At 49.5% G+C, this 9,500-nt stretch overlaps 1 protein-coding gene across 1 annotated transcript; it reads right to left on the bottom strand.

Annotated features, from left to right (window-relative positions):
• Positions 1–298: 298 nt before the first annotated feature.
• On the bottom strand, positions 299–8,995 carry NDUFS2 (NADH:ubiquinone oxidoreductase core subunit S2). Its single transcript, XM_036768465.1, has 14 exons — positions 8,694–8,995; positions 7,715–7,821; positions 6,180–6,370; positions 4,795–4,915; positions 4,456–4,568; positions 4,130–4,204; positions 3,832–3,909; positions 3,599–3,684; positions 3,287–3,406; positions 1,614–1,743; positions 1,175–1,270; positions 909–992; positions 714–771; positions 299–587 (listed from the first exon to the last, which is right to left on the bottom strand). The coding sequence occupies exons 1-14, from the start codon at positions 8,786–8,788 to the stop codon at positions 550–552; spliced, it is 1,392 nt and encodes a 463-aa protein (XP_036624360.1). The 5' UTR covers positions 8,789–8,995; the 3' UTR covers positions 299–549.
• Positions 8,996–9,500: the final 505 nt, after the last annotated feature.

Raw genomic sequence — 9,500 nt, forward strand, 5'->3', positions numbered from 1 at the left:
GGTTACAAGAACAGGAATTAACAGCATGAAGCCAAAGCATCTCTGCAAGGACGGGGGAAACTGGGGAGAAAAGGGGAAGAACAGGAAACAGGGAAAGGAGAAGTGGAAAGATCATGTGGGAGTGGCAAGGGTGGTATAAGAGCGGCAGAGATCTGAGTCTGGTGATGGGGAAGCAAGGGGGGGTTTAACTGCCCCTCCCTCTGCCCTTCCTACTCGAGAATCTGGAAAAACATACGCATTTCATAGGCAAGTAAAGTAATGGGAAGGCTGGACAGAAGGAAAGAAAGGGAAGCTAGACACAGGGACCGCAGAGCGGCTAATTTATTGTTATTTCCTTTTTCTTAGCAGAAGCGCAGCCCACTCGGTGTGCATGTGAAAGCACATGGACGCGCGCGCGCGCACACACACACACACACACACACGCATGCACACACACACTCTCTCTCTCTCTCTGTCTCTCTCTCTCTCTCTCTCTCTCTCTCCCTTCTACTTCCTTCAGGAGACGGTAATCAGTGAGGAGATGGCAGAAATAAGTTGCTGTTCTCCCGCTCACCGATCTACCTCTCCAAACACGATGTCTTGGGTACCTGGAGGACAGAAGAAAGAAGCAAGTGTCTGCAAGGGCCATACAAGTTATTTTCATTCCCTATGCCTGATCTCAGTCCTCAAGCCCATGTAGGACATTACACCCACCCACCCAAAGGCATCCATACCTATGATTGCCACCACATCCGCCAACATGTGCCCCTTAGACATCTTGTCCAAACCAGCCTGGGGATATGAAAAAACAAGAGAACACCAGAAGATCAATATGGGGTGGAACAGAGGAAGGAGAGAAAGAGCACTGAGGGTTTGTAGGTCCTCGTAGGCCTCAGGATCTGGGAATAACTGGGGTTTGTTGTTCTCACCAAGTGGGCGAAGCCAGGTGCTTTGATCTTGCATCGATAGGGACGGCTACTGCCATCAGAAACCAGGTATACTCCAAACTCTCCCTGTGCAAAGGGTACAAGGGAGATGTCACATCCCTGATTCCCCAAAAAGGAAGCCAATTCCTGCCTGTTTCTATGACCTCTGTCAATCCTCATGTTTCTTTTCCAATATAATCAACGTTCATCCATCAAATGCCAAGTAGGTGCACATCACTGTGTCTTCTCCCACTGTGGCCACTCCTCACCTTTGGTGCCTCGACAGCAGTGTATGTAGCACCTGGTGGAACTTGATAGCCCTCAGTATAGAGCTTGAAGTGATGGATTAGTGACTCCATGGATGTCTAGAGAAGGAAGAAGAAAGTGCAGTGAAAAACTCAGTTGGTCATAATCACAGACCTGAGTACCCTCTATGGAAAGATAGACCTCTGCTTAGGACCTATTGAAAGAAAGAAGCCATACACCATGCCCTAACAGGATGGTCAATACCCACATGAAATCAAATTGCAAGTGTAAATATAGATAATAAAGTTTACAGATGAGATATAAACAAAGAAGGGAGGACTAAAGTGTGTTAGCCTCACAAAGAGAATCTGAAAGGGAGTGAAGCTCAGCTCTGATCACTTTCCTCCTTTCTATCCTTTCTCTATCCTCAGTTTCTCTCCTAGACCACTCCCCATCCCCAACCTTCATCTCTGCCCGCTTTGGTGGAGACACTTTGGCATCATCAACTTTGATCTCCCCAGAAGGCATCTTGTTAAGACACTGTAGCATGATCCGGAGAGACTGACGCATCTCTTCTACCCGACACAAGTACCTAGAAGGTGGTCAAACAGAGAGACAAGATTTAGGGTCCTGCCCTGCCCAGGTCTAGTGGAGCAAAACCTGCTAAATTCCACCCATTGGCTACTCTGGGTCCCATATACCAGACCTCTCTACCTCTGATATTTCTGCCTCACCTGAGACAGAAGCATATTCCAATAGGCCTGTAAGACCCCTCCCATCAGTCTTCTCTTTGTTTCTTTTGGTTATGCCCTAGGGAAGCTGTTCCTCCCACTCCACCAAATAACTGATGCTTACATTGTGGCATTACATTATATCTCCAGTAGTCCTGATCTACATTTGGCTATCGGACCCAGATGACTCTGGATCTGAGAGTAAGACTGGTGACTTTGTACAGCCCACACCGGCCCCCCACCCCCCCCCACCCCCGACTTAAATCCAATTCACTTGCAAGTCATGACATCACCTTCCCAATGTCATGGTCCTCTTCAAGAATGAAGGACAAACAACAAGAACTCCGACTATGACAACAGTTACATAGTACTCTACGGTTTGCAAAGGGCTTTACACATATTATCTCATGAGATCCTCACACAACTACTCATCCAGGTAGGTGCTGCTAATTAGCCTATTTTATAGAGGCAAAGGGAGGTAAATGTCTTGGCCTGGACCTGCAGTTACTAAGTGTCTGAGGGCAGATTCACACTCAAGTTCAGTATTCTATTCAACGGAACGTAAGCTTCCTGGAGGCAGGAACAAAGCAAGCACCTGCTGAATCCCCCTGGAGTCACCTAATGACTATCTCAGAGAGCAGAAGATAAAATAGGGTTAGAAGGCTGGGGGGCACACAGACCCAAGGCCTTCCTGATTCTCCAGCCAGCCCCTGACCCAATGGCCCTTCCTATGATGGAGAAAGGCAATGGCAGCTGAACAGGGCCATATGACAGAGGAAGAAAAAGATGGAAGTAAGAGAGAGCAGCAGGGGGTTCTGTAACATTGACCCCTCTAAATGTGTCAGCCGTGGGGAAGCCACAACTTCTCTGCATCTATTTCCCCATTTGTAAAATGAAGACTTCCGAGACCTCTCAGAAAATGAATATGCGCATGAGAGTACTCTGGAAACTAAAGCTCAGTGGGCTTGCCCTTGCTTAGTTACCACTAACATAATCTTGGGAAGGGCAACCAAATCTATAATGAAATTTCACCAGCCAGACCTACAAGGTCATCGTGAAGGTCAAATGATAAAGGAGGAAGTATGATATGGTGAACAGAGTGCTATGCTTGAAGTCAGACCTGGGTTCACATCCCAACTCTGACGCTTACTAGCTGACTCCAGGCAAGTCATGACTTCTGTGTGTCTTATAAGCAACACCCTAGCATTTATTTAAATCAGGGACAGTTTATGAGCTGTGCAGGTAGAGAAAGCTCCCATACCAAGATTTTCTCCCCCGATGAAATAAAAGATTCTCTGAGTCAAATGCGAATGTCTATGTAAAAGTACTTCAGTGAGCACAAACAGCAGTTACCACAGGAGCAGATGGGGGAAGGGCAGGAGTTGGAAGGTGGCTCCATCCTACCTGTCATAGCAGTCGCCTCTAGAACCAATGGGGACATCAAACTCTACTTGGTCATATGCATCATAGGGCTGAGTCTTCCGCAGGTCCCACTGAATCCCAGAGCCTCGAAGCATCACCCCACTATTAGAGGGAAGGGGGAGAGAGGAGGTTACATTCTGTACAATCAAGAAAGACGCCGATGCTCTCTTTCACGCTCCCTCTGGGCAGATTCAAGTCCACACTTAAGGGGAGCCAGAGATGGACTGGTCTCCCATACAAAAGGACCAGTTTCTTCACTTCTGGGAATAACATGGGCCTTGCCCAGGTACTGACCTGAAGCCATAGTTAAGAGCCTCTTCTGCAGTTACCACTCCAATGTCAACTGTTCGATTTCGCCAAATCCGATTATTGGTCAGCATCTGCCGCCCCAAGGAAAGAAGTGCCAATGTATCACCTCACACTAGGGCAGCTTATTCTTTTAGACCCAAAGGCTAAAATCTCCCCACTCCACCTTGAGTAATTCCTGGGAGTACCCAGGGAGGTTTTCTCATTCCCTTTTATCTTACTTCTTCAAGCTCATCAATCCGAATAGAGAAGTTCTTGGCAAATTCATAGATGTCATCCATGAGCCCAAGGGGCATGTCCTGAGGAGCCAGGTGGAAGCAAGTTAGGGAAAGGGACATTGGCACATCAGAGAAACAAAGTCCCAAATTTCTCCATCCCTAAACCTGTGGAATATTGGGACTACATCTAACTTCTCATTTTCCCCAGTCAGGGAATCCTAAAATACTGTAGCCAGAGAGAACAGAGGTGAGGAATGAAGGGACAAGAGGATGGAAGAACTGTGGAAGGGGCTCTTCTTACCTGGTGCACCCCTCCTGGACGTATGTATGCTGCATGCATTCGTGCCCCTGATACTCGTTCATAAAACTCAAACATCTAGAGGGGACACACTGAAAATCAGAGATAAAGCCCTTGACCCCCCAAGAACACCATAGAATACTCTTTGTATCACTACCTTCAGCACTCCACCACCAAAAAAGAATCAAGATTAACTTCCAAGAAGCTGGTCCCCTGGCCATTACTCTGTGTGTCACCTATGTTCTCCCAACCTCACACCTAAAGCCCTTTAATACCTCCCTTTTTTGTACTTGCTCCAAACCATTCCTCATCTCTGTGCCCAGTCATACCTTCTCCCTTTCTTCAAACATCCAAAAGAAGGGAGTCATGGCCCCAATGTCCAGGGCATGTGTAGTCAGTGCCATAATGTGGTTCAGCAGCCGTGTGATCTCTCCAAATAGCACTGTGGAGAGGGAGGGAAGAGAGAGCAGAAAAATATCTGAGAACCAGGGAGTTCGAACTATCTCAGAAAACCCAATGGGGCACACTCCAGTCTAAGATGCTCGAGAATGAACATCAAAAAGGAAGGGGTGATGTCCCTCTTCTATTGACAGCTCTCCAGGAGAGATAGGGGAACAGGCCTCAGATATATCACACCTAGGGTAGGCACCGAGGAGACTGACACATACCTCGGATCCACTGTGCCCGGGGGGGAGGCCGAATGTTAAGGAGCTTCTCTACAGCCAAGGAATAGCATTGTTCATTACACATCATGGACACATAATCCAGCCGGTCAAAGTATGGAAGGGCCTACAAAAGAAGACAGACACTAAGAGAAACCTTACCACATCTTGTACCCTACTACAGATTTCCTCTCTGACAGGGGCAAATACTCTTCTGAACTGGCTCCAGGAGCCAGGACTCGTCTGCCAAGTCCTTGGCCTCCCAGTAAAATTTAAGCTATTCCAATAGCGTCCCAGACAAGGAGACAACGGCACGGTATCTTTAACTTCCAAGTCATTATTTTTCCCCCGAGTCTAACAGAAGAAAAGGAATTAAAGAAGCTAGAAGTGGGATGGGGAAGATGGTTCACAGGAATTGTCAAGAATAAGGGTCTAAAGGGAATAGGGCCCTTTAGCACTGAGAAGGGCAGGATTTGTTCTTGATCAGAGTAGCCTTTGCCCTGAGGTTCTCATAAGTCTGCTGTCCAAGCTGTAGCTTCCAGGAAAGGGGTGGGGCTTGGGCTGATCCCATCAGGACAGTCTGTTCTTTCTTGGCCATCACTGTGACGTGGAGCTAGGCTGAAGAGTTTTTAACTCTGTGGACCCAATGGTCAGAAACCATCATTCTCAGGTCTCTTGGGGAATCTCACAGTCACTATGCTTGACCCCTTTACCGAGCCACTAAGTTTCAGTTTCACAATCTTTCACTTTACGACTCTTTCCTCTCTCCCTTCTCATAGGCTATAAATAAATAAAAAACTGACTCCTGCCTCAAACACAAACCCTAACAATGCTGCAATCCTGATTCTCACCACTTGGTTGTCATAGTTCCCACTTACCCCCCTCCTCTATCCCACAAGCCAGCGGCAGCCATAACCTCTCTATCCCAGTCATTCTGACTCACTGAACATTTCAAAAGGAAACACAGGCAGCTGGAAGATATAGGGATGTCCAAACAAAAAAAGATGACGTCTCTCTCTTTGTCCCCTGCCCCGGGAAACAAACTGTGACGCACCGGCTGGACTTGATATGACGTCAGAGAAACTGAGGCACAGGGTAAAGAGGGGCAGCCAAAAGTTGATCAAGAAAATGACGGGAGACTTAGCAAGAGAAGCTAGGAAACATGGCTTCCACTGCTGAATCCAAGCCCAATCAACCATGGGAGAGCTTTCCACTACCCCCAACCCTTCTCATCCGTCCCAGGACTGCCTTATAACAGGAAAAAGGTACAAAGGATAGCCATCATGCTTCCCCACTGCCCTGTAGCCTCCTAGAGTCCTGGGAATGGCCAAAAGGACAAATCTCAGAGCTGAGATGACCCCACATCCCCATCTCTTATTCATTCCCCACACCTGCAAGTAAGTCTTGTATTCGATTAGCTTTTCAGTGCCCCGGTGAAGCAGGCCAATATGAGGATCACACTTCCGCACCATTTCTCCACTTAGTTCCATCACCAGGCGAAGGACTCCATGAGCTGCTGGGTGCTGGGGCCCAAAGTTTAGGGTCACGTTGGACACCTTTGTGTCTTTTGGAGGGTCCACATCTGGGGGTGGGGGAAGGAGGAAGAAGAGGAGGCTTAGGGCTGGATGGGGACTCCTCTGGGATTGTCCCAAGGATCAAACGGGTTAACCTATGACTGGGAGCTCCCGTCCCATATTAGCTCCCTAGCGTGCCAATTTTACTGCTTTCCTCCTCCTATACTCTTAAAATGCTCTATGGTCAAAGGAAAGGAGAAGTGTGGAACACTGTTTGGGTTCCTTGAGGGCAGGGACCCCAAATCTTACTTTTCCTAATTCCTCATAGAGTCTAAGGCAACGTTGAGCACATAACACTTCCTCAAATTTTACAATCTATTTAGAGGTATCAGAAACATTACTGTGAAAATGAGTAACACAAGGAAATATTTAAGTGACAAATGAATGCTAAAGGAAGTCAAATGAGGGAGAGGTCATTGTGGGCTAAAGTGTCAAAGGAGGCTTCATGGAAGAGAGAATTTTTTAACTGGGCTTTGAAGGTTGGGAAGGCTTTAGACAGGGTACTTGGCAGAAGAAAGGCAAGTATAAATGTGAAAGGTGGACAATGAATATGGCAGCTTGGTTGGAACAGAAGTCATGTGGCAGAATGGTGGAAGATTAAGTTAGAAAGATAGGTTGGTCCAGCTGGTGAAGGGCTTTGAATGAGAGGCCAGACTTTGTCTCATGGGCAACAGTGAACCTCTAAAAGTTTCTGAGTAGTAATGACACGGTGAAAATGGTATTTTCAGAAGATCAGTGTAGTGGCAATGGGTAAGATAGGTTCAAGGGAATACAGACTCAAGGCAGTTAGACCAGTTAGGAGGCTACTGCAATAATACAAACGAGATGTGATAAGAGCCTAAATTAGGCTGGTACAAGTAGGAATGGAAGTAGGAGAGCTAAATGTGAGGGAGGAGGACTTAATAATTTACTGGACATGGAGAGAGGGAGCTCAGAGTTTTGAAACTGAATGATCAGAAGGGCTGTACTACTAACAGAAAAAAGAAAAATGGGAAGCGTGCCAATGTGGGCAGGATGAAAATAAACTGAATCTGACGACAGACATACAACTAGTAGTATTAAGCAGGCAGCTGGACTTGCAAGACTGGAGGTCAAGATGGAGGTTATTATTAAAGTTTTAAGAGGCATTCGATCAACAAACCCAAGCTAGTTGACACTATGGAAATAGATCTCTGAGAGGGAATATACAAAGAACTGGGGGCTGAAACATGCTAGAGAGAAGGACTGGACAGCTCAAAGGAGACTAACTCATCATTAATGAGATTATCAACTGAGGCACAAACACAAGGGAAGCAGTTCTGGGTCAGTGACAAAGTTGGTGGGACTAGGGGCATATGGATCCTCAGACTCACCATTCCAGGGTGCGGGCTTCCAGAGGGCGGTTTCTTTATTTGGGTACATGACAGCCCCCCCAAACTGTTCTGCCCATTCCACATCTGGCTGCCACTGCCGAGCACCTCTGAGGATCAGAAAGCAGGTCAGGCAGGGACAAAGGGTCAAACTACACGCTCTCTGAGGGCAGAGACTGCTTCATTTTTTTTTCCTCTGTCATTTTTGTATCGCTAGTGCCTTGCACGTCGATGGTTACTAAGCGTATGCAGGACTCAACTGAATGAGCCTGTCTAGGGACAGACCAGCTCTGTTTGCAGGGGGAAGGGTAGTTTTACCCCTCCCCCACCTCCCACCCCCAAGTTAATGACAAGGGATCAGTGTGGCCTCAATAATAATAATAACCTGGTACCGAGAGGTTTGGAAAGGTCGTACTAGGCGCGTAGCCTCATTTGATCCTGATTAATAATTAATTTCTACGGACAGCTCGCACATGACTCCTTGGCCAGGGAAGGTTAAAGAGTGCCCAGCTCTCTGCTCCTCCTGGAGAAGCTGTCCAAGGTCATTCGGGGGACAGACCCAAGCCTCCCGGCTGAACAGGGGGAGCATCCCGGACTGGGGGGATGGAAGACCCCGGCGCTGCCTTCCCTGGGCTAAAGCGGGGATAACCATGCAGCTGCACCGCCCCCCCCCCCCGGGAAGACTGGGGGGCGGGGTGGGATCCCAAGTCCACAGATGAAAAGGGAGCAAGGAACGGGGAGTCCACGCAGGCCACCGAGCACACCCCCTCACCACCACCCTAAAATTGGGGGAATCACCCAGTCCAGGGGCTTATGGGAGACTGGAGGGAGGAGCGGGGAGAGACGAGGTCATAAGCCTGGGTCACTCGCTCTGTGGCGGGGGGGGGGGGGGGGTGTCAAAGGGCCTAGGGCAATGTCCCCGGCCTCCGGGGGCTGGGGGGCGGGGGGGAAGCAGAACCAAGGCTCCCCGCCTCCTCCTCACCTGCTGGGCTGAAGCGCCAGCCGGACCCCAGAGCCGGGCCGCAGCACGGGGGCCACGAGGGTACGGAGCTTCCCCAGAGCCCTCAGCGTCGCCATCTTGCTGCCGGGGCAGGCCCGTGGGAAGGAGAACCGGGCGGAAGCGGACGCTACGCGTCACTCCCTTGGCTTCTTGTTACGGCTGGGTACGGTGGGGACGCCATCTTGAAAGCTGGCCGGGGCTTCTGAGAGTGGCCTGGCGACATCCGGGTCCCGGGGCTTGGCTTCATTGCTTGAGTCCGCTACGGACACCTTCCATTTTAACTGTGGGCAAGAATCTTGTGTCTTTGCTGAAATACGCCCCCTGGTGTTCGAGCGAGCGCGCTATCTCTATAAGTCAAGGCCGGGGGGCGGAAAGGGGGAGCATCTTTAGCATATAGGTACCATGGGATGGTGTAGACGCGGATGCTGGAGGAGCCCTCCTCTGCTTCTAGGCCACAGCTGCTGGGGAGGCGGAGCCCCATCTCGGACGGTTGTCAGAAGCTTCCCCCGCCCAGGCTCTTATGCATCTGGCAGCTTTCCCCGCTGAGGGCCTGCTGCCCAAATGTGTCTGAGCTCTTGCACATCTGGGCCCCATTCGGGGGAGCCCTAGGCACTCCCCATCCCCTCCCCCATCGCAGGGTCGGAGGCAGCAGGAGCCTGGGAAGCTCCCTCCCCAACCCAATTCCCAGATGTTCTGAATAGGGATGGGGGAACCCAAATGGGGAGGGGCTGGGGGCTCCCGCCAAACACAAATCAAAACAGTAGCGAGAGCCAAGGCCACCAGCATTGG

The sequence above is a fragment of the Trichosurus vulpecula genome, chromosome 7 (genome assembly GCF_011100635.1).
Source record: "Trichosurus vulpecula isolate mTriVul1 chromosome 7, mTriVul1.pri, whole genome shotgun sequence".
In the NCBI taxonomy this organism is placed as follows: Eukaryota; Metazoa; Chordata; class Mammalia; order Diprotodontia; family Phalangeridae; genus Trichosurus; species Trichosurus vulpecula.